The sequence below is a fragment of the Oncorhynchus mykiss genome, chromosome 23, assembly GCF_013265735.2.
Source record: "Oncorhynchus mykiss isolate Arlee chromosome 23, USDA_OmykA_1.1, whole genome shotgun sequence".
Lineage (NCBI taxonomy): Eukaryota > Metazoa > Chordata > Actinopteri > Salmoniformes > Salmonidae > Oncorhynchus > Oncorhynchus mykiss.
This window is the reverse complement of record NC_048587.1, coordinates 38,195,085-38,219,661: the sequence shown is the minus strand read 5'-3', so window position 1 is coordinate 38,219,661 and position 24,577 is coordinate 38,195,085. Positions and strand designations below refer to the sequence as shown.

The 24,577-nt window shown below is 42.3% G+C and overlaps 1 protein-coding gene across 2 annotated transcripts in view; it reads left to right on the top strand.

The window, feature by feature from the left end:
* Window positions 1-24,577, top strand: part of LOC110502701 (leucine-rich repeat-containing protein 1) — a 79,222-nt gene that overhangs the window by 51,745 nt on the left and 2,900 nt on the right. For both annotated transcript variants that reach the window (XM_021580941.2, XM_021580940.2), the window contains exons 9-13: window positions 304-422; window positions 951-1,034; window positions 9,011-9,126; window positions 12,503-12,675; window positions 23,827-23,966. In XM_021580941.2, the coding sequence (XP_021436616.1) occupies window positions 304-422; window positions 951-1,034; window positions 9,011-9,126; window positions 12,503-12,675; window positions 23,827-23,966 (632 nt within the window). The remainder of the gene's footprint in view (window positions 1-303; window positions 423-950; window positions 1,035-9,010; window positions 9,127-12,502; window positions 12,676-23,826; window positions 23,967-24,577) is intronic.

Sequence of the window (24,577 nt, the reverse complement as noted above, 5' to 3'; positions counted from 1 at the left end):
AAGAGATTGTGAATCACATAATAAGATAGTTCCACATTTGGTAACTGAACTGATTTTAACACAGGTGATGTACCCCTTAGGGCACAATATAACTTTGGGTGAATGGAAAATTAAATGTGACAGTCATTAAATCCATATAAAATTATTTGATGTTTTATTGATCTGTTGTTTCATTAGCCATAGGCTCTAGTGTTGGTTGCAAATCAACTAACTTGTTTTACAAATTATATTGATTGCCATGCTATCCTCACTACTCTCATATGTCTATATCAAAGTAGGTAAATATTTTTTTTTGCTCTGCAGGAAAACTAAAGCGACTGTCGATATTGAAAGCAGACCAGAATCGGCTTGCCCAGCTACCAGAGAGCATTGGCAACTGTGAGAGTCTCACTGAACTGGTGCTCACTGAGAATCGGCTACAGGTGAATTTGTGGTTGCGCTATACTTGCTCACATATACATATCAAACCTGCCCTCATAATAATAATAATAAGTAAGACCCAATTACTTTTATTTTATGTAATTGAGATCACAAGACACATGGCTGACTTTTTCAGCCCACGACAAACACTTTAATTTGATATAACTCAACTCTAATGGCTGCCCTCTTTGGTCCTTTGAAAGACCTTGTGACTTACAGTGTAGCATAACAAATTGTATTTTTACTTCTGAAGGGATGTATTCTCTTATTATTGTGTAACCTTTGACCTCCATTATGCCCTTAGTCTTCACTTCCTAATAGGCTAAAAAACATCTAAGTGTGCGCCTGGAACTTATCCTCTTTACCACTAGCCAATCAGATATGTTTATGTCATCCTCACAGTGGGACTGTGCAGGTAATCCCCATGCTCAGGCCACTAGCCGGTCTACTGCCACTGCTACACCTATTACTGTATGTGCGAACTGTAGATGTTTAATGTATTATTTCTTAATTGTTGTTTCTCTCTTTAGAGTTTGCCAAGAAGTATTGGTAAACTAAAGAGACTTTCCAACTTCAACTGTGATAGGAACCGACTAGCGTCATTGCCAAAAGAGGTATGCTATAGTCTTTCAACATGTAATCATTTGAAGCAAATTTGAAACTTGTTGATGAATGGTAGGTCCTTCATGCTTCACAGGAAACCACAGTCCATAGTCTAGTGCAGGTATTCCCAACCTGGGGTACGGGTATGTCAAATCAAATCATATCAAATCAAATTTTATTTGTCACATACACATGGTTAGCAGATGTTAATGCGAGTGTAGCGAAATGCTTGTGCTTCTAGTTCCGACAATGCAGTAATAACCAACAAGTAATCTAGCTAACAATTCCAAAACTACTACCTTATAGACACAAGTGTAAGGGGATAAAGAATATGTACATAAAGATATATGAATGAGTGATGGTACAGAGCGGCATAGGCAAGATACAGTAGATGGTATTGAGTACAATATATACATATGAGATGAGTATGTAAACAAAGTGGCATATTTAAAGTGGCTAGTGATACATGTATTACATAAAGATGCAGTAGATGATATAGAGTACAGTATATACGTATACATATGAGATGAATAATGTAGGGTATGTAAACATTATATTAGGTAGCATTGTTTAAAGTGGCTAGTGATATATTTTACATAATTTCCCATCATTATTAAAGTGGCTGGAGTTGAGTCCGTGTGTTGGCAGCAGCCACTCAATGTTAGTGGTGGCTGTTTACCAGTCTGATGGCCTTGAGATAGAAGCTGTTTTTTAGTCTCTCGGTCCCAGCTTTGATGCACCTGTACTGACCTCGCCTTCTGGATGATAGCGGGGTGAACAGGCAGTGGCGTGGTTGTTGTCCTTGATGATCTTTATGGCCTTCCTGTGACATCGGGTGGTGTAGGTGTCCTGGAGGGCCGGTAGTTTGCCCCCGGTGATGCGTTGTGCAGACCTCACTACCCTCTGGAGAGCCTTACGGTTGTGGGCGGAGCAGTTGCCGTACCAGGCGGTGATAGAGCCTGACAGGATGCTCTCGATTGTGCATCTGTAGAAGTTTGTGAGTGCTTTTGGTGACAAGCTGAATTTCTTCAGCCTCCTGAGGTTGAAGAGGCGCTGCTGCGCCTTCTTCACGATGCTGTCTGTGTGAGGGGACCAATTCAGTTTGTCTGTGATGTGTATGCCGAGGAACTTAAAACTTGCTACCCTCTCCACTACTGTTCCATCGATGTGGATAGGGGGGGTGTTCCCTCTGCTGTTTCCTGAAGTCCACAATCATCTCCTTAGTTTTGTTGACGTTGAGTGTGAGGTTATTTTCCTGACACCACACTCCAAGGGCCCTCACCTCCTCCCTGTAGGCCGTCTCGTCGTTGTTGGTAATCAAGCCTACCACTGTTGCGTCGTCCGCAAACTTGATGATTGAGTTGGAGGCGTGCGTGGCCACGCAGTCGTGGGTGAACAGGGAGTACAGGAGAGGGCTCAGAACGCACCCTTGTGGGGCCCCAGTGTTGAGGATCAGCGGGGTGGAGATGTTGTTGCCTACCCTCACCACCTGGGGGCGGCCCATCAGGAAGTCCAGTACCCAGTTGCACAGGGTGGGGTCGAGACCCAGGGTCTCGAGCTTGATGACGAGCTTGGAGGGCACTATATGGTGTTAAATGCCGAGCTGTAGTCGATGAACAGCATTCTCACATAGGTATTTCTCTTGTCCAGATGGGTTAGGGCAGTGTGCAGTGTGGTTGAGATTGCATCGTCTGTGGACCTATATGGGCGGTAAGCAAATTGGAGTGGGTCTAGGGTGTCAGGTAGGGTGGAGGTGATATGGTCCTTGACTAGTCTCTCAAAGCACTTCATGATGACGGAAGTGAGTGCTACGGGGCGGTAGTCGTTTAGCTCAGTTACCTTAGCTTTCTTGGGAAGAGGAACTATGGTGGCCCTCTTGAAGCATGTGGGAACAACAGACTGGGATAGGGATTGATTGAATATGTCCGTAAACACACCAGCCAGCTGGTCTGCGCATGCTCTGAGGGCGCGGCTGGGGATTCCGTCTGGGCCTGCAGCTTTGCGAGGATTAACACGTTTAAATGTTTTCCTCACGTCGGCTGCAGTGAAGGAGAGTCCGCATGTTTTGGTTGCGGGCCGTGTCAGTGGCACTGTATTGTCCTCAAAGCGGGCAAAAAAGTTATTTAGTCTGCCTGGGAGCAAGACATCCTGGTCTGTGACGGGGCTGGTTTTCTTTTTGTAATCTGTGATTGACTGTAGACCCTGCCACATACCTCTTGTGTCTGAGCCGTTGAATTGAGATTCTACTTTGTCTCTATACTGACGCTTAGCTTGTTTGATTGCCTTGCGGAGGGAATAGCTACACTGTTTGTATTCGGTCATGTTTCCAGTCACCTTGCCCTGATTAAAAGCAGTGGTTCGCGCTTTCAGTTTCACGCGAATGCTGCCATTAATCCACGGTTTCTGGTTTGGGAATGTTTTAATCGTTGCTATGGGAACGACATCTTCAACGCACGTTTTAATGAACTCGCTCACCGAATCAGCGTATTCGTCAATGTTGTTGTTTGATGCAGTACGAAACATATCCCAGTCCACGTGATGGAAGCAGTCTTGGAGTGTGGAATCAGATTGGTCGGACCAACGTTGAACAGACCTCAGCGCGGGAGCTTCTTGTTTTAGTTTCTGTCTGTAGGCAGGGATCAACAAAATGGAGTCGTGGTCAGCTTTTCCGAAAGGAGAGCGGGGCAGGGCCTTATATGCGTCGCGGAAGTTAGAACAGCAATGATCCAAGGTTTTTCCAGCCCTGGTTGCGCAATCAATATGCTGATACAATTTAGGGAGTCTTGTTTTCAGATTAGCCTTGTTAAAATCCCCAGCTACAATGAATGCAGCCTCAGGATATATGGATTCCAGTTTGCAAAGAGTCAAATAAAGTTAGTTCAGAGCCGTCGATGTGTCTGCTTGGGGGGGGGGGGGATATATACGGCTGTGATTATAATCGAAGAGAATTCCCTTGGTAGATAATGCGGTCGACATTTGATTGTGAGGAATTCTAAATCAGGTGAACAGAAGGACTTGAGTTCCTGTATGTTGTTGTGACCACACCACGTCTCGTTAACCATGAAGCATACGCCCCCGCCCCTCTTCTTACCAGAAAGATGTTTGTTTCTGTCAGCGCGATGCGTGGAGAAACCAGCTGGCTGCACCGACTCCGATAGCGTCTCTCCAGTGAGCCATGTTTCTGTGAAGCAAAGAACGTTACAGTGTGCAATGCCATCGGAGGTACGCCAATACAAATGTGGTTCACATACAAAATTACCTTTTTAATATTTTACATTTAAAAAATAAAATTATCTTCACATTTTCAAACAGTCCATATATATATTTTCCCACGGGGCTGTACATTTGGGTGAATTTTTCTCTCTCGCCTGAGTAGCCTCGTTTCACTGCCCAAAATTAAACCATCTAGTGTTCAGCGAAATAACAACAATGTCAAATACAGGTAGCCTAGTCAAATAATTAACATCCAATCACATCAACCATTACTCTCTCGCGGGAATTCCACTAATGGTCCGTATGTAGCCAAACGTAGCTGCTGCTCATTCCGTTGGCTTGAAAACTGATAAATGGTTAAAAACAAGTAAGGCCTTGTCCATACCAGCAGTACTACACCTGCACCTGTTGACGACACGCGTTGTTCTGCTTCCACAAGCACATCCAATGCTAGCATCAGTAATTCTACATTTGTTGTTAGCCCAGCTAGCATGGACACTGACAATTGTGAATCTGATGCAGCCGAAGAGCTACTGCCCCCTTACCCGGGAAAGCACCGAACAACAGACAGGGACGTTGTACCATCAAATAGGCGCAAATAGGATGAGAACTACATTGATTTGGGGTTCACTTATATTGGGAGTAGTGCCTTTCCACAGCCACAGTGTGTTATGTGAAAAGTACTATCTCACAACTCGATGAAACCTTCACTCATTTAGAAACAAAAAAAATGCCAATTAGAAAAATAAGCCACAAGTTTTTTGTGCGAGAATTAAGACGACTTTCAAGTAGTCAGACGTATATAAAAGCAACAGATACCATTAATAAGAAGGGGCTAGAAGTGTCTTACATGGTGAGCTGCTGAGTGGCTAGGACAGGCAAACTCCATACTGATGTGGAGGACTTCATTCTTCCTGCTGCCCCAGATATGGCTGAGACAATGCTGGGGGAAAAGGCAAAAAAAAAAACTATACAGACAATACTTTCATCAAACAACACTTCACGACACATCAGTGACATGACAGGAGATGTTTTGAAACAATTATTGCTTCTCATACAAGGCCAGTGAATTCTATGCGTTACAGCTGGATGAGTCAACAGATGTGGCGGGCCTGGCACAGCTCCTGGTATATGTTTGTTATGTTTATGGGGGTCAATTAAGGAAGACATCCTCTTCTGGAAACCAGGACAACAGGAGAGGATATTTTTTAAGTATTGGACAGCTTTGTGACATCAAATGGACTTTGGTGGTCAAGATGTGTTGGTATCTGTACTGATGGCGCAAAAGCCATGCCAGGGAGACATGGTGGAGTGGAAACGTGCGTGCAAGCAGTTGCTCCCGACGCCACTTGAGTACACTGCAGCATCCACTGAGAGGCTCTTGCTGCCAAGGGAATGCCTGACAGCTTGAAATACATTTTGAACACTACAGTGGATAACTTTGTTAAAGCAAGGCCCCTGAACTCTCGTGTATTTTCTGCACTATGCAATGATATGGGCAGCGACCATGTAACGCTTTCACAACATACAGAAGTGCGTTGGTTATCAAGGGGGAAAGTATTGACACATTTATTTTATTGAGAGACGAGTTTAAAGTTCTTCACTCACCACAATTTTCACTTGTCTGACCGCTTGCATGATGATGAGATTCTCACATGACTGGCCTATCTGGGTGATGTTTTTTCTCACCTGAATGATCTGAATCTAGGATTACAGGGACTCTCCACAATTATATTCAATGTGCGGGACAAAATTGAGGCTATGATTAAGAAGTTGGAGCTCTTCTCTGTCTGCATTAACAAGGACAACACATGGGTCTTTCCATCACTCTATGATTTTGTGTGCAAATGAACTCAATCTTATGGACAATGTCAAATGTGATATAGCGAAGCACCTGAGTGAGTTGGGAGTGTAATTACACAGGTACTTTCCCGAAACGGATGACACAAACAACTGGATTCATTATCCCTTTCATGCCCTGCCTCTAGTCCTCTTACCGATATCTGAACAAGAGAGCCTCATCAAAATTGCAACAAGTGGTTCTGTGAAAATTGAATTTAATCAGAAGCCTGCCAGATTTCTGGATTGGGCTGCGCTCAGAATATCTTTCCTTGGCAAATCGCGCTATTCAGACACTGATGCCCTTTGCAACCACGTACCTATGTGAGACTGGATTCTTGACCCTCACTAGCATGAACACTAAATACAGGCACAGACTGTGTGTGGAAAATGATTTAAGACTGAGACTCTCCAATACAACCCAACATTGCAGAGTTATGAGCATCCTTTCAAGCACACCGTTCTCATTAACCTAGGATGAGTTATTCACATTTTTCGATGAACAATTAAGGTTTTATATGTAAGATTGTTAAATAAAGAGCAAAATTATTGATTATTATTTGTGCCCTGGTCCTATAAGAGCTCTTTGTCTCATTCTTATGTTTAATAAATATATCGTATAGTGTGGGTGTGTGTGGGGCAGGCTTACAATGATGGCAAAAAAACAACATTTGAGAGTGCACTGACCCTGGTGCTAGAGGGGGTACGCAGCTGGAGGTTGAATGTTTGAAGGGGTACGGGACTATAAAACGTTTGGGAACCACTGGTCAAGTGTATTTGTGCCAAGCTTTTATTATCTTAGCCATATGTTTTTATGTTGTCAGGACATGAGGCTGTTTCCTTCTGAGTTTCTTTCTGGGATACAAGCACTTTCCCTTCTTTTTTTTTGTTTTATGGCTCAAAGTTTTATTCCATCTCCCGTTGTGATCTTACCGTATCAATCACGTTTTGTGATGCAGCAGTGAAGTAGTTCCACTGGACATTGTGATTTACAACCCCGTTCTTGTATTATCTGAATGAGTGCGGACTGGATCCAAAGCAATTTCTTCCCTTGCTGCGGTGAGCCACTTCTTCTGTGGGTGCTCTAGAGTCAATGTGTGAGTGAAGTTGCTTATTTTTATGTAATGCTATGTTAACCATTTTACCCCAATACTGTAAGCAAAATGCTTGTGCATGCTAGGTCTGAACATGCTCAGAAAAAGCTCACATAAACCTTGATTGCATCTCATTTTGCCTTCATGATTTACCCTGCTGCTCAGACAAATGGATGTAAAATCATTGAAGCCTCAGTCATGAGTCAGTGGAATCTGGTTAGTGCATCCCCCAGTGATCACTGTATGATTTGCATGCAGAGCTTTGCTGGACTAAACCTGACCCCCTCTGATTTTAATGGGTATTGTAAAAAGGCTAATCCTTACACCTGCTAACCAGCAAATCTGGTCTCTGTGAGCTGAATCCCATTCAGTGGAAGCGTATGCCACAATGGTACTATGCAGGCAAAGGTCGATTTGTCATATCGACCTGACCTGGAGCACTCTCACAGGCACAAAATCCATCTCCCACTGTGACTGTCTTCACCCTAGACATGGCTGTGTGACTCTTCATTGTGTGTGTGACTTTACTGTCTGTCTGTCTGTACTTTAGCATGATTTCAACTCTCCGGCTTCAGCTCTCCGGCTGTTGGCATGCTATCTTTTGTTTTCAGGGGATTCAAGCACAGACAAAACAAGAGCACACACACTGACTGCAGTTCTCTGGTGTATTCAGCACTGGTTTATTGTCCCAGAATGCCTGCTTCGTGTGTGTGCGTGTGAGAGAGATACTGTTGTTGATTCTAGCCTCTTGTCTATTAAAGCGAAGGCAAGCTCCCTCTGGTTAAAGTTTAATCTGAAAGAGCCCTTTAGTAGTTATACAATGCCCCTGTGTCTCAGTGTGAGTCCACAGAACTTTGCACAGATAATGTAATTGTTTTATTATCTCTAACCGTTAACATTTCTTAACAGTAACAATAGTACTAGACAACTACTTGTTTACCACAGGTGTCGGGATGTAGCTATGTTCTTTTTAATTAATAGTCATGACTGATAATTGCCTAAAAGTTTCAAAACCTGATCTTGTTGTGATTTTAAATCCACACAAAGGTCTGCAATTTGTTCATATTTCCAATGCACAATTCTAATGAATTTCATAGACAAACAACGTACCCGGTATTGACGTTGTTTAAGCGTGGGCCCATGCATGTAGTACTTTGTTAATTCTACTTCTGAGGTAATGGCTAGACTTTGAGTAGAACCTATGCGTTGCCTACTAACTGTAACTCCTGCTGATATTTGGACTTCTCTTCGAGGCACCTCTTTAAATCAATCTTTAGTACTCCAGTGAGAGCATCAGCTTAGCCAGATCCTTTTAACATGATGAGACTCCATTACTGTATTTGGTCCCTGTTCAGGTCTGTCTGGCCGCTGGCTGATAGTAGATTACAGTCTGACTACAGCACTTTAGCTGGCCCATCCGGTCCCTACTTCAACACACTACTAATTGCGGCTAATTTTAGCTCCTAAACTCCAAACTCCATAGCCCAATTCCATCAAGATGCCCAATTCTGTGGCAAAGCTCCCAAATGCTGTTAATGGTTTACCTATCTATGCCCATTATGCTAAATAGATTTTAGCATTTTTTTAATACATTTTTATAAACATAAATTAATTTTCTGTGATTTAGAAAATGCTAAGGTATAAAGGTAAATACTTAATTTTTATTATATTTTTAACATGAACTGTTCTTACCAAAGCCTACTGCTCAAGATGTTTGTGTGCCTCAAAGAACACCTTCTCTGTTCGTGTATGGAATTTTGTGGGTGTGTGATGATAAATTAAAACAGTGTCTTTTAGAGTTTTAAATTGTCTTATTTGTATGCCTTTCTTCCCTAATCCAGATTGGAGGCTGCAGTAGCCTGAATGTCTTCTGTGTTCGAGGGAACAGGCTGACAAGAATTCCCTCTGAGATCTCTCAGGCCACAGAACTGCATGTGTTTGATGTGTCTGGAAATAGGTAGGCTACATATAAATGAAATTCAATGTATATTTATTAGCCTATGATCATATTCACATTACATCATATACACAACTGGTCAAAGTCTTAGAACACCTACTCATTCAAGGGTTTTTCTTTATATTTTTTTACTATTTTCTACACCGTAGAATAATAGGGAAGACCTCAAACTTATGATATAACACATGGAATCATGTAGTAACCAAAAAAGTGTTAAACAAATCAAATATTTATTTTATTTTAGATTCTTCAAATAGCCACCCTGTGCCTTGATGACAGCTTTGCATACATACTATTGGTATTCTCTCAACCAGCATCACCTGGAAGGCTTTCCAACAGTCTTGGAGTTCCCACATATGCTGGACACTTGTTGGCTGCTTTTCCTTGACTCTGCAGTCCAACTCATCCCAAACCATCTCAATTGGGTTGAGGTCGGGTGATTATGGAGGCCAGGTTATCTCATGCAGCATCATCACTCTCCTTCTTGGTAAAATAGCCCTTACACAGCCTGGAGGTGTTGGGTCATTGCCCAAACCAGATGGGACGGCGTATCGCTGCAGAATGCTGTCGTAGCCATGCTGGTTAAGTGTGCCTTGAATTCTAAATAAATTACAAGCAGTGTCACCAGCGAAGCACCCCCACACCATAACACCACCTCCTTCATGCTTCATGGTGGCAAATACACATGCGGAGATCATTCGTTCACCCACACCATGGCTCACAAAGACACGTCGGTTGGAACCAAAAATATCCAATTTGTACTCTAGACCAAAGGACAGATTTCCACCGGTCTACTGTCCATTGCTCATGTTTCTTGGCCCAAGCAAGTCTCGTCTTCTTATTGGTGTCCTTTAGTAGTGCTTTCTTAGCAGCATTTCGACTATGAAGGCCTGATTCACACAGTCTTCTCTGAACAGTTGATGTTGAGATGTCTGTTACTTGAACTCTGTGTTAGAATGGTGCCGGAAGAGATGGCTGCCATTTTACAGACTCCTAACCAATCGTGCTATTGTGTGTGTGTGTTTTTCCCCACCTTATTTGTAACTGTGACAAATAAAATTTGATTTGAAGCATTTATTTGGGCTGCAATTTCTGTGGTTGGTAATAGAGGTCGACCGATTATGATTTTTCAACGGCGATACCCATTATTGGAGGACTAAAAGCCGATAGCTATTAATCGGACGATTCTTTTTATTTTTTTATTTGTAATAATGTCAATTACAACAATACTGAATGAACACTTATTTTAACTTAATATAATACAGCAATAAAATGAATTTAGCCTCAAATAAATAATGAAACATGTTCAATTTTCTTTAAATAATGCAAAAACAAAGTGTTGGAGAAGAAAGTAAAAGTGCAATATGTGCCATGTAAGAAAGCTAACGTTTCAGTTCCTTGCTCAGAACATGAGAACATATGAAACCTGGTGGTTCCTTTTAACATGAGTCTCGAACCAGGTAGGAGCGAGGGGAACAACCACTCCAAGTCTCAGAGCGAGTGATGTTTGAAATGCTATTAGCGCGCACCCCACTAACTAAGTTAGCCATTTCACATCGGTTACACCAGCCTCATCTCGGGAGTTGATAGGCTTGAAGTCCTAAACAGCGCAATGCTTGACGCACAATGAAGAGCTGCTGGCAAAACGCACGAAAGTGCTGTTTGAATGAATGCTTATGAGCCTGCTGCTGCCTACCACCGCTCAGTCAAACTGCTCTATGAAATCATAGACTTAGTTATAACATAATAACACACAGAAATACGAGCCTTCGGTCATTAATATGGTCGAATCCGGAAACTATCATCTCGAAAACAAGACGTTTATTCTTTCAGTGAAATACGGAACCGTTCCGTATTTTATCCAATGGGTGGGATCCGTTAGTCTAAATATTCCTGTTACATTGCACAACCTTCAATGGTATGTCATAATTACGTAAAATTCTGGCAAATTAGGCGGCCCACACTGTTGCATATACACTGACTCGGCGTGCAATGAACACAAGAGAAGCAACACTATTTCACCTGGGTAATATTGCCTGCTAACCTGGATTTCTTTTAGCTAAATATGCAGGTTTAAAAATATATGCTTCGGTGTATTGATTTTAAGAAAGGCATTGATGTTCATGGTTAGGTACACATTGGAGCAACGATACGCACCACATCGATTAAATGCAACGCAGGACACGCTAGATAAACTAGTAATATCATTAACCATGTGTAGTTAACTAGTGATTATGATTGATTGTTTTTTAGAAGATAAGTTTAATGCTAGTTAGCAACTTACCTTGGCTTACTGCATTCGCGTAACAGGCAGTCTCCTCGTGGAGTGCAATGAGGCAGGTGGTTAGAGCGTTGGACTAGTTAACTGAAAGGTTGCAAGATTGAATCCCCTGAGCTGACAAGGTGAAAATCTGTTGTTCTGCCCCTGAACGAGGCAGTTAACCCACCGTTCCTAGGCCGTCATTGAAAATAAGAATGTGTTCTTAACTGACTTGCCTAGTTAAACAAAGATTAAATAAAGGTGTATTTAAAAAAAAATTGGCCAAATCGGTGTCAAAAAATACAGATTTCCGATTGTTATGAAAACTTGAAATCAGCCCTAATTAATCGGCCATTGGATTAATCGGTCGACCTCTAGTTGGTAACTTTATTGATCTTTTCCTCTGCAGCTGGGTCTTCCATTCCTGTGGCGGTCCTCATGAGAGCCAGTTTCATGATAGCACTTGATGGTTTTTGTGACTGCACTTGAAGAAACTTTCAAAGTTCTTCAAATGTTCCGTATTGACTGACCTTCATGTCTTAAAGTAATGATGGACTGTCGTTTCTCTTTGCTTATTTAAGCAGTTCTTGCCATAGAATGGACTTTGTCTTTTACCAAATAGGGCTATCTTCTGTATACCCCCCTACCTTGTCACAACTCAACTGATTGACTCAAATGAACTTTTATTTAACTAGGCAAGTCAGTTAAGAACAAATTCTTATTTACAATTACGGCCTATCAGTGCCTTTTAACAAGGCACACCTGTTAATTGAAATGCATTCCAGGTGACTATCTCATGAAGCTGGTTGAGAGAATGCCAAGTTGACAGCTTTGCACACACAAGTTCTAGGGTTGCTATTTGGAGAATAGCCACTACAATGCTACAATGTAGAAAATGGTCAAAATAAAGAAAAACCCCTGAACGAGTTCTAAAACTTTTGACCTGTAGTGTATATTATTTATCTTATTATACTCCAGTCCCAGTAATGCTTTTAGATGTAGCAAAGTAAGTCATAATATTTGACACCAATGTAGACTCTGAGCTGTCCACAAATCAATAAGGGTCACTTAATATTCTCTGCAGTCTTTCAATAACACATTATCATCTCTCTCCAGACTACTCCACCTACCCATATCTCTGACCATGCTGCGACTCAAGGCCCTGTGGCTGTCAGAGAACCAGTCCCAGCCTCTACTCACCTTCCAGAATGACATGGATCCAGAGTCGGGGGAAAAAGTACTCACCTGTGTTCTCCTGCCCCAGCAGCCTTTAGAACCTGACAGTAAAGGTAAGGTCTTGTCATGTACTACCAACTCTGTGGTCTTGTGGATAGAGTATCCGCCCTGATATTGGAAGATTGGGAGTTCGATACCCGGCCGAGTCACTTTTATTTAACCTTTTTATTTATTTATAAGTCAGTTAAGAACAAATTCTTATTTTGCAATGACGGCCTACCCCGGCCAAACCCTCCCCTAACCCGGACGACGCTGGGACAGTTGTACTCCGTCCTATGGGACTCCCAATCACGGCGGGTTGGGATACAGCCTGGGATCGAACCAGGTTTTTTAGTGACGACCCTAGCACTGAGATTCAGACCGCTGCACCACTCGGGAGCCTAAAGACTGTAGAAATGTGACCTGATGCGTCTCTGCTTGGCACTCTGCATTAAAGGGAAGATTTGTTTTATCCTTCCAATATGACATATCACTTTACATTCGTATTTCGGGAGAACTGTATATTTTATATAATTTTTATTTATTTATTTAACCTTTATTTAACCAGGTAGGCTAGTTGAGAACAAGTTCTAATTTGCAACTGCGACCTGGCCAAGATAAAGCAAAACAGTTTGACACATACAACAACACAGTTACACATGGAATAAACAAACATACCATCAATAATACAGTAGAAAAAAAAAGAAAAGTCTATATACAGTGAGTGCAAATAAGGTCAAATAAGGGAGTTAAGGCAATAAATAGGCCATGGTGGCGAAGTAATTACAATATGGCAATTAAACACTGGAATGGTAGATGTGCAAGTAGAGATACTGTGGTGCAAAAGGAGCTAAATAAATAAATACAGTATGGGAATGAGGTAGATAGATGGGCTGTATACAGATGGGCTATGAACAGGTGCAGTGATCTGTGAGCTGCTCTGACAGCTGGTTCTTAAAGCTAGTGAGGGAGATGGGAATCTCCAGCTTCAGTGATTTTTGCAGTTTGTTCCAGTCAGTGGCAGCAGAGTACTGGAAGGAAAGGCGACCAAAGGAGGAATTGGCTTTGGGGGTGACCAGTGAGATATACCTGCTGGAGCGTGTGCTACAAGTGGGTGCTGCTATGGTGACCAGCGAGCTGAGATAGGGTGGGGCTTTACCTAGCAGAGACTTGTAGATAACCTGTAGCCAGTGGGTTTGGCGACGAGTATGAAGCGAGGGCCAGCCAACGAGAGCGTACAGGTTGCAGTGGTGGGTAGTATATGGGGCTTTGGTGACAAAACGGATGGCACTGTGATAGACTACATCCAGTTTGCTGAATAGAGTGTTGGAGGCTATTTTATAGATGACATCGTCGAGGATCGGTAGGATGGTCAGTTTTACGAGGGTATGTTTGGCAGCATGGGTGAAGGAAGCTTTGTTTGCGAAATAGGAAGCCAATTCTAGATTTAATTTTTGATTGAAGATGCTTAATGTCAGTCTGGAAGGAGAGTTTAGTCTAATGTAAAGAGAAGCTCTAGACGAGCAGGAGTGAAGCCACTGTCCATAAGACGGTAAAGACCCACATATCGAGTCCTTGTTGTTTTTGCAAAAATAAATTGGCACTCTGAATAAAGCCAATTTATCATTTGAACATATCCTGGGATTGAATTTTTTAAAATTTGTCAGCTAAAAAAAGTTGCACTTATACAGTGCGTGGGCTTTTAGCATAGCCCCTTTTACACTTCTGCTTGCTTACCCCTACTAGCTAACCACTAGCAGCCTTGAAACGCATCACTTGATGAAATTGATGAAATCCGAGCAAGGGTAGCATTCCAGAGGGACATCAGAGACTGTAACGTCCTTTGCTTCACTGAAACATGGCTCACTGGAGAGACGCTATCCGAAGCGGTGCAGCCAACGGGTTTCTCCACACATCGCGCAGACAGAAACAAACATCTTTCTGGTAAGAAGAGGGGCGGAGGCGTATGCCTCATGGCCAACGTGACATGGTGTGATGAAAGAAACATACAGGAACTCAAATCCTTCTGTTCACCTGATTTAGAATTCCTCACAATCAAATGTAGACCGCATTATCTACCAAGAGAATTCTCTTCGATTATAATCACAGCCGTATATATCCCCCCCCAAGCAGACACATCGATGGCTCTGAACGAACTTTATTTAACTCTCTGCAAACTGGAAACAATTAATCCGGAGGCTGCATTCATTGTAGCTGGGGATTTTAACAAGGCTAATCTGAAAACAAGACTCCCCAAATTTTATCAGCATATCGATTGCGCAACCAGGGGAGGAAAGACCTTGGACCATTGTTACTCTAACTTCCGCGACGCATATAAGGCCCTGCCCCGCCCCCCTTTCGGAAAAGCTGACCACGACTCCATTTTGTTGATCCCTGCCTACAGACAGAAACTAAAACAAGAGGCTCCCACGCTGAGGTCTGTCCAACGCTGGTCCGACCAAGCTGACTCCACACTCCAAGACTGCTTCCATCACGTGGACTGGGAGATGTTTCGTATTGCGTCAGATAACAACATTGACGAATACGCTGATTCGGTGTGCGAGTTCATTAGAATGTGCGTTGAAGATGTCGTTCCCATAGCAACGATTAAAACATTCCCTAACCAGAAACCGTGGATTGATGGCAGCATTCGTGTGAAACACTGCTTTTAATCAGGGCAAGGTGTCTGGTAACATGACCGAATACAAACAGTGCAGCTATTCCCTCCGCAAGGCTATCAAACAAGCTAAGCGCCAGTACAGAGACAAAGTAGAATCTCAATTCAACGGCTCAGACACAAGAGGCATGTGGCAGGGTCTACAGTCAATCACGGACTACAGGAAGAAATCCAGCCCAGTCACGGACCAGGATGTCTTGCTCCCAGGCAGACTAAATAACTTTTTTGCCCGCTTTGAGGACAATACAGTGCCACTGACACGGCCTGCAACGAAAACATGCGGTCTCTCCTTCACTGCAGCCGAGGTGAGTAAGACATTTAAACGTGTTAACCCTCGCAGGGCTGCAGGCCCAGATGGCATCCCCAGCCGCGCCCTCAGAGCATGCGCAGACCAGCTGGCCGGTGTGTTTACGGACATATTCAATCAATCCCTATACCAGTCTGCTGTTCCCACATGCTTCAAGAGGGCCACCATTGTTCCTGTTCCCAAGAAAGCTAAGGTAACTGAGCTAAACGACTACCGCCCCGTAGCACTCACATCCGTCATCATGAAGTGCTTTGAGAGACTAGTCAAGGACCATATCACCTCCACCCTACCTGACACCCTAGACCCACTCCAATTTGCTTACCGCCCAAATAGGTCCACAGACGATGCAATCTCAACCACACTGCACACTGCCCTAACCCATCTGGACAAGAGGAATACCTATGTGAGAATGCTGTTCATCGACTACAGCTCGGCATTCAACACCATAGTACCCTCCAAGCTCGTCATCAAGCTCGAGACCCTGGGTCTCGACCCCGCCCTGTGCAACTGGGTACTGGACTTCCTGACGGGCCGCCCCCAGGTGGTGAGGGTAGGCAACAACATCTCCTCCCCGCTGATCCTCAACACTGGGGCCCCACAAGGGTGCGTTCTGAGCCCTCTCCTGTACTCCCTGTTCACCCACGACTGCGTGGCCACGCACGCCTCCAACTCAATCATCAAGTTTGCGGACGACACAACAGTGGTAGGCTTGATTACCAACAACGATGAGACGGCCTACAGGGAGGAGGTGAGGGCCCTCGGAGTGTGGTGTCAGGAAAATAACCTCACACTCAACGTCAACAAAACTAAGGAGATGATTGTGGACTTCAGGAAACAGCAGAGGGAACACCCCCCTATCCACATCGATGGAACAGTAGTGGAGAGGGTAGCAAGTTTTAAGTTCCTCGGCATACACATCACAGACAAACTGAATTGGTCCACTCACACAGACAGCATCGTGAAGAAGGCGCAGCAGCGCCTCTTCAACCTCAGGAGGCTGAAGAAATTCGGCTTGTCACCAAAAGCACTCACAAACTTCTACAGATGCACAATCGAGAGCATCCTGGCGGGCTGTATCACCGCCTGGTATGGCAACTGCACCGCCCTCAACCGTAAGGCTCTCCAGAGGGTAGTGAGGTCTGCACAACGCATCACCGGGGGCAAACTACCTGCCCTCCAGGACACCTACACCACCCGATGTCACAGGAAGGCCATAAAGATCATCAAGGACATCAACCACCCGAGCCACTGCCTGTTCACCCCGCTATCATCCAGAAGGCGAGGTCAGTACAGGTGCATCAAAGCTGGGACCGAGAGACTGAAAAACAGCTTCTATCTCAAGGCCATCAGACTGTTAAACAGCCACCACTAACACTGAGTGGCTGCTGCCAACACACTGACACTGACTCAACTCCAGCCACTTTAATAATGGGAATTGATGGGAAATGATGTAAATATATCACTAGCCACTTTAAACAATGCTACCTTATATAAATGTTACTTACCCTACATTATTCATCTCATATGCATACGTATATACTGTACTCTATCATCGACGGTATCCTTATGTAATACATGTATCACTAGCCACTTTATACTATACTATGCCACTTTGTTTACATACTCATCTCATTTGTACATACTGTACCCGATACCATCTACTGTATCTTGCCTATGCTGCTCTGTACCATCACTCATTCATATATCCTTATGTACATATTCTTTATCCCCTTACACTGTGTACAAGACAGTAGTTTTGGAATTGTTAGTTAGATTACTTGTTATTACTGCATTGTCGGAACTAGAAGCACAAGCATTTCGCTACACTCGCATTAACATCTGCTAACCATGTGTATGTGACAAATAAAATTTGATTTGATTTGATTTATTAGCAGTTCAGTTTCTTTACATAGTAGACATTGAACGTCTATAACCAAACTGGCAAAAACTCTGTTGTTGGCCGATGGTAGCTATAGCTAGCCACCTGCTAGCCAGAAGGCTAACAATGCTAATATTGCTAGCAGCAGTAACAGTAAATCCAGGTATACTGGTTAACACACATTGGCTACCATGATATCCTGCAAGTTATATCTTGCCTAGCTAAATAAAGGTCAAAAAAATAATATTAACTCAGCCCCAGCATGTAGTTCAGCAAAAATAAAGACATACCCTATATATCCAATAGTACCCCTTCAAACCACACCCGTTGCTGACAGGTGTATAAAAACATTGGCAGTCGAATGGCCTTACTGAAGAGCTCAGTGACTTTCAACATGGCACCGTCATAGGATGCCACCTTTCCAACAAGTCAGTTTTTCACATTTCTGCCCTGCTGGAGCTGCCCCGGACAACTGTAAGTCATGTTATTTTCAAGTGGAAACATCTAGGAGCAACAAAAGCTCAGCCGCGAAGTGGTAGGCCACACAAGCTCACAGAACGGGGCCGCCGAGTGCTGAAGCTCGTAGCACATAAAAATCATCTGTCCTCGTTTGCAACACTCACTACAAAGTTCCAAACTGCCTCTGGAAGCAACGTCAGCACAATAACTCTTTGTCTGGAGCTTTATGAAGCAGCTACACGTAAGCCTAAGATCGCCATGCGCAATGCCAAGCGTCGGCTGGAGTGGTGTAATGCTGGTGCAGTGGAAATGCGTTTTCTGGAGTGATGAATCATGCTTCACCATCTGGCAGTCCGACGGACGAATCTGAGTTTGGCGGATGCCAGGAGAACTCTAGAACTCTCATAGTGCCAACTTTAAAGTTGTAATGGCCTTGGGTTTTTTTCATGGTTTGGGCCTTGTTCCAGTGACGGGAAATCTTAACTCTACAGCATACAATGGCATTCTAGGCAATTCTGTGCTTCCAACTCTGTGGCAAAAGTTTGAGGAAGGCCTTTTCCTGTTTCAGCATGACAATGCCCATTTCATAGTTTTGATGTCTTCACTATTATTCTACAATGTAGAAAATAGTAAAAATAAAGAGGAACCCTTGAAGGAGTAGGTGTGTCCAGACTTTTGACTAGTACTGTACATGTAATTAATCAGTGCACTGCCGCCACCACCAGGCTGTTTCTCTTGAAGTTGGTATATTCGTTTTTGATAATTGTATTTCACATTGTGAAAATAAGTGTGTGTGTAAAATGTTTATGAACTTTTGCATAAAGACATTTTTAGGAAGACTGTCATCAATCTACATTGGCGTCATTTCTTTCAAATCTAACAAACATCCATTTTCATCACCAGTAACAAAATGCTAACATCTAAGAACTGCTAGCAAACTTGCTAGCACAACAAGTGAACAACTTTAGGAGGGCAAGCTTGCCAAATAGAGACCCCTGGAAATCATCCCACGAAAGTAAGAACTGCAATTAAACCGAAAATATACGGTCAGAGGAGAATTATTATTCTGATAAAGGAATTTTGGGTGGGGGGTGAAATGGAGGCATGCTAGAACAAAAGAAACGCAACGCCATGTGTAAATTAATAACAAATGAGTGCAGGAAATTTAAGAAATTCAGGAAAATTCAGGAATTGAACAAATAACTATGCAAATGGAAAGCCATTGGTTGAGTTCTGGAATTTGAGGCTACAAAAAGGGATTTTAATTCCTATGCAATGTTCTACAAATAGGACTAGTTCACTGTCAGTTTTGTCCTCCTATTATTTTTGTTGAAGTTTTGTTGAACAGTAAAAAGCAATCAGAATGGAGAAAAGCCCATTCAAACCACTTGGTTTGTTGCCATCCTAGGGCCATGCACTACTTATAAAGCATATTTAGAACTTTTATTATTCAGAAACCTCAAACACCGTCCTACCTTTAAAAATGCCAGGATATCATATTTTAAGCCGTCACTGAGCTTTGTATGTCAAAACCACTATGACCACCGCAGCTGCCTACAGTAAAAAGAGACCTGTAATGTCAATGATTCTTTCTATATGGGTTTCAATTTGTATTACGTGATCTTGGTCATTGGCAATTTCATTACCTAAAAGCTTTCTCAGGGGTCACTGGCCTCTCTATACACCTACTGTATGTAATCATTTATAGATCAGCTATAAGCGCCTTTACTTCAAATTCTACCCCATAGTGAAATTAGTTTAATCCCACAGGTTATATCCTATTCCCATTCTATGTCACTCCTTTGCATATTCTCCAGAGTCCTACAAGCATTAGATTTGGTCCGAACATGATCAAAACCGTGGGGCACACATCTACTTCAATTTCTGAAGCTGGTAACTCGAATGAACTTGTCCTCTGCAGCAGAGGTAACTCTGGGTGTTCCATTCCTGTGGCGGTCCTCATGAGAGCCAGATTCATGATGGTGCTTGATGGTTTTTGTGACTGCACTTGAAGAAACTTTCAAAGTTCTTGAAATGTTCCGTATTGACTGACCTTCATGTCTTAAAGTAATGATGGACTGTCGTTTCTCTTTGCTTATTTAAGCAGTTCTTGCCATAGAATGGACTTGGTCTTTTACCAAATAGGGCTATCTTCTGTATACCCTCCTACCTTGTCACAACACAACTGATTGGCTCAAACTCATTAAGAAGGAAAGCAATTCCACAAATTCACTTTTAATAATTGGCTTTTCAAAATTATGTTCACATGCATGCTTGAAATGTAAGACCCGTGTAAAAACAAACACAAAAGTGGCCTGAATTAACCAACTGATTAAAATCAATGTGTTTGGTATGATTGCATCACTCAATCTGCACCCCCAACCACCCCACCCCCCAGATGAGCGCTTGGAAACATCCAGATCACAGTTTCAAATCCCAGCTTAGTCACAAGCTTAGAGCTAGACAATCCCCCCCCCCCCACAAATTCGAGCTCACTGACTTGACCTCCACAAGTTGTAGATCCTCATCTGCTGCTCCACAAGTGATAGTGTTTGTTGTGGTCGGCCAAAATACATTTATGCCCGATGGCGCACACACGCAGCCGGTTTGGGTTCAGTGTAAGAATGACGGTGTCCACTGTATTCTTGGGGACCTTCAATGCTGCAGACATTTTTTGGTACACTTTCCCAGATCTGTGCCTCAACACAATCCTGTCTCGGAGCTTTACGGACAATTCATTTTACCTCATGGCTTGGGTTTTGCTCTGACATGCACTGTCAACTGTGGGACCTTATATAGACAGGTCTGTGTTTTCCAAATCATGTCCAATCAACTGAAATTTACCACAGGTGGACTCCACAGGAAGAAACATCTTAAGGATGATGGATGGAAACAGGATGCTCCTGTGCTCAATTTCGAGTCTCACAACAAAGGGTCTGAATACTTATGTAAATAAAGTATCGGTTTATTATTTTTATAAATTAGCAAAAAAGTCATTATGGGGTATTGTGTGTAGATTGATGAGGATTTTTTATTTTATTTAATCCATTTTAGAATAAGTATGTAACATAACAAAATGTGTAAAAAGTCAAGATCTCTTAACACTTTCCGAGTGTGCGCGCACACACACACACCAAAAGTTTTAGAACACCTACTCATTCAAGGGTATTTCATTTATTTTGACTATTTTCTACATTGTAGAATATCAGTGAATACATCAAAACTATGAAATAACACATATGGAATCATGTAGTAACCAAAAAACTGATAAACAAATCAAAAAATGTAATATTTGAGATTCTTCAAATAGCCACCCTTTGCCTTGATGACAGCTTCACACACTCTTGGCATTCTCTCAACTAGCTTCATAAGGTAGTCACCAGGAATGCATTTCAATTAACCTCTTGGAACCCCCCCCCCCCCCCCCCCCCCCGGATCCGGAATAATTGTCAACTATGCTAAATAACAGCGCAACGGTCAAATAATCTCACTAGAAAATATTCATATTCATGAAATCACAAGTGAAATATTGCGAAACACAGCTTAGCCTGTTGTTAATCACCCTGTCGTCTCAGATTTTGAAATTGTGCTTTACAGCGAAAACAATACAAGCGTTTGTGTATGTTTATCGATATACTAGCAAAACATTATGTACAGAGCGGCAGGTAACTTGGTCACGAAAATCAGAAAAGCAATCAAATTAATCGTTTACCTTTGATGAGCTTCGGATGTTTTCACTTACGAGACTCCCAGTTAGACAGCAAATGTTCCTTTTGTTCCATAAAGATATATTTTATATCCAAATACCTCAGTTTGATGCGTTATGCCTAGGAATCCACCGGAAATAGCGGTCACGACAACGCAGACAGAAATTCCAAATTATATCCATAATATCGACAGAAACATGGCAAACATTTTTTATAATCAAGCCTCAAGGTGTTTTTCAAATATCTATTCGATAATATATCAACCGGGACAGTTGGCTTTTCACTAGGACCGGGAGGAAAAATGGCTACCTCTCTGTTTAGCGCAAAAATCACACTGAGAGCCAACAACTGACCACTTACGCAATGTGGACTTTACGCTCATTCTTCAAAATAAAGGCCTGAAACTATGTCTAAAGCCTGTAGACACCTTTAGGGAAGCCACAGAAAAAGGAATCTGGTTGATATCCCTTTCAATGGGCAATAGGGATGCATAGAAAGACAGGGGTTTCAAAATAAGAGTCACTTCCTGATTGGATTTTTCTCAGGATTTCGCCTGCAATATCAGTCCTGTTATACTCACAGACAATATTTTTACAGTTTTGGAAACTTTAGAGTGTTTTCTATCCTAAGCTGTCACTTATATGCATATTCTAGCATCTGGTCCTGAGAAATAGGCAGTTTACTTTGGGAACATTATTTTTCCAAAAATAAAAATAGTGCCCCCTAGCTTCAAGAGGTTAACCTCTCTGGTTTCAGTGGGACGGTAGCGTCCCACCTCGACATCAGCCAGTGAAATTGCAGGGCGCCAAATTCAAAACAACAGAAATCCCATAATTAAAATTCCTCAAACATACAAGTATTATACACCATTTTAAAGATAAACTTCTTGTTAATCCAACCACAGTGTCCGATATCAAAAAGGCTTTACGGCGAAAGCACACCATGCGATTAAGTTAGGTCAGCGCCTAGTCACAGAAAATCATACAGCCATTTTCCAGCCAAGGAGAGGGCTCACAAAAGTCAGAAATAGCGATTCAAATGAATCACTAACCTTTGATGATCTTCATCAGATGGCACTCGCAGGATTTCATGTTACACAATAAATGTTTGTTTTGTTCGATAAAGTTCATCTTTATGTCCAAAAACCTCAGTTGAAATTGGCGCGTTATATTCAGTAATCATTGTCTCAAACAAACATCCTGTGAAATTTCAGAGAGCCACATCAAATTACAGAAATACTCATCATAAACATTTATGAAGGATTAAAGATAAACGTCTTGTTAATCCAGCCGCTGTGTCAGATTTCAAAAAGGCTTTACCGCAAAAGCAAACCATGCGATTGCGTTAGGTCAGCGCCTAGCCACAAAAACTATACAGACATTTTTCAACCAAGTAGAGGTGTCACTAACGTCAGATATAGCGAAAAAATTAATCACTTACCTTTGATGATCTTCATCTGGTGGCACTCCCAGGACTCCATGTTACACAATAAATGTTTGTTTTGTTCGATAATGTCCCTCTATATGTCCAAAAACCTCAGTTTTGTTGGTGCGTTTAGTTCAGTAATCCAAAGGCACAAAGTGCGCTCTCAACATCCAGATGAAAAGTCAAAGTACCAATCAATCCTCAGGTTGATTTTGTCATAAATAATCAATAGTATTTCAACCCGACAAAAGCTTTGTCAATAGAAAAGGAGAAACAAGAAAGGCTCGTTCCCGATCACGCGCTGGACTCGTGTCTGGAAATATCCACTGTCCACTCATTGAAAGTGCTGTATCTCCCTCACTTTTCAGACTAAAAGCCTGAAACAATGCCTAAAGACTGGCCACACGTAGAAGAAGCCATAGAGATTGTGAACTGGGTCCTAAGTCTTTGTATGGTGGATAGGCTTTCAATGAAAAAACAGCCTTTCAAAATAATAGTACTTCCTGGATGGATTTTCCTCAGGTTTTCGACTGCCATATGAGTTCTGTTATACTCTCAGACATAATTTTAACAGTTCTGGAAACTTTACAGTTTTCTATCCAAATCTACCAATTATATGCATATCCTAGCTTCTGGGCCTGAGTAGCAGGCAGTTTAATTTGGGCATGCTTTTCCTCCAAAATTCCGAATGCTGCCCCTTACCCTAGTGAAGTTAATAAAGATGTGAATGATTACTATCCTCACACACACATCAAATGTATCCTGTTTTAGGCTCAGACAACCTTGCTCGCTGCGGTGCTCTGGAAAGCCTGGTGAATGACGTGGTGGATGACACCTGGGATGACAGGGCCATGAACAGGATCAGTGCCATCCACTTCCTGGATGATAACGATGACGAGGATGATGAAAAGGTGAGGTGAAGCGCTAGAAGTGTGTGAAGGGGAATGACAGGAGGCGATGAGGTCGAAAAGACCTTTCACCATTCACAGGGGTCGTTTGAAACATCAACTGTCAATACTCACTAAACAAGGAATAGAGATTTAAAGATATATGTATTCAACTAATATAAAGCGTTGTTGAGTCCATTAACTGGTTGAAAACTAGGTTTGATCTTTATGATCTTTTAAATTAGTCGGGTCCAAAATGATTGTTAGCCTTGATAAAGATAAGCAAAAAAAGACTGTATAATACAAATACTGAGCTATATTGTATGTAAAAGGGAAAAAAAAGACAATTGCTCAGATAGATTTTTTTTAAACAATTTAATATTATCTTTCCTTAAAGATAAGTCAATTATTGGCACCCTGGTTTTCAATAATACCTTTCAATAACTCACTGCACTGAGCCTTTTAAAGGGATCTTAGACCATTCCTCCATACAGTTTTTCCTGGTCCTTGATATCCTTCGTCTGCGCTTATGGACTTGCCCTCTTCAATTCAAGTCTCATAAAATATTTTTAGAAAAGGGCTCAATTCCATTAATAATAGAATATACCATTTAGCAGACGCATTTATCTAAAGCG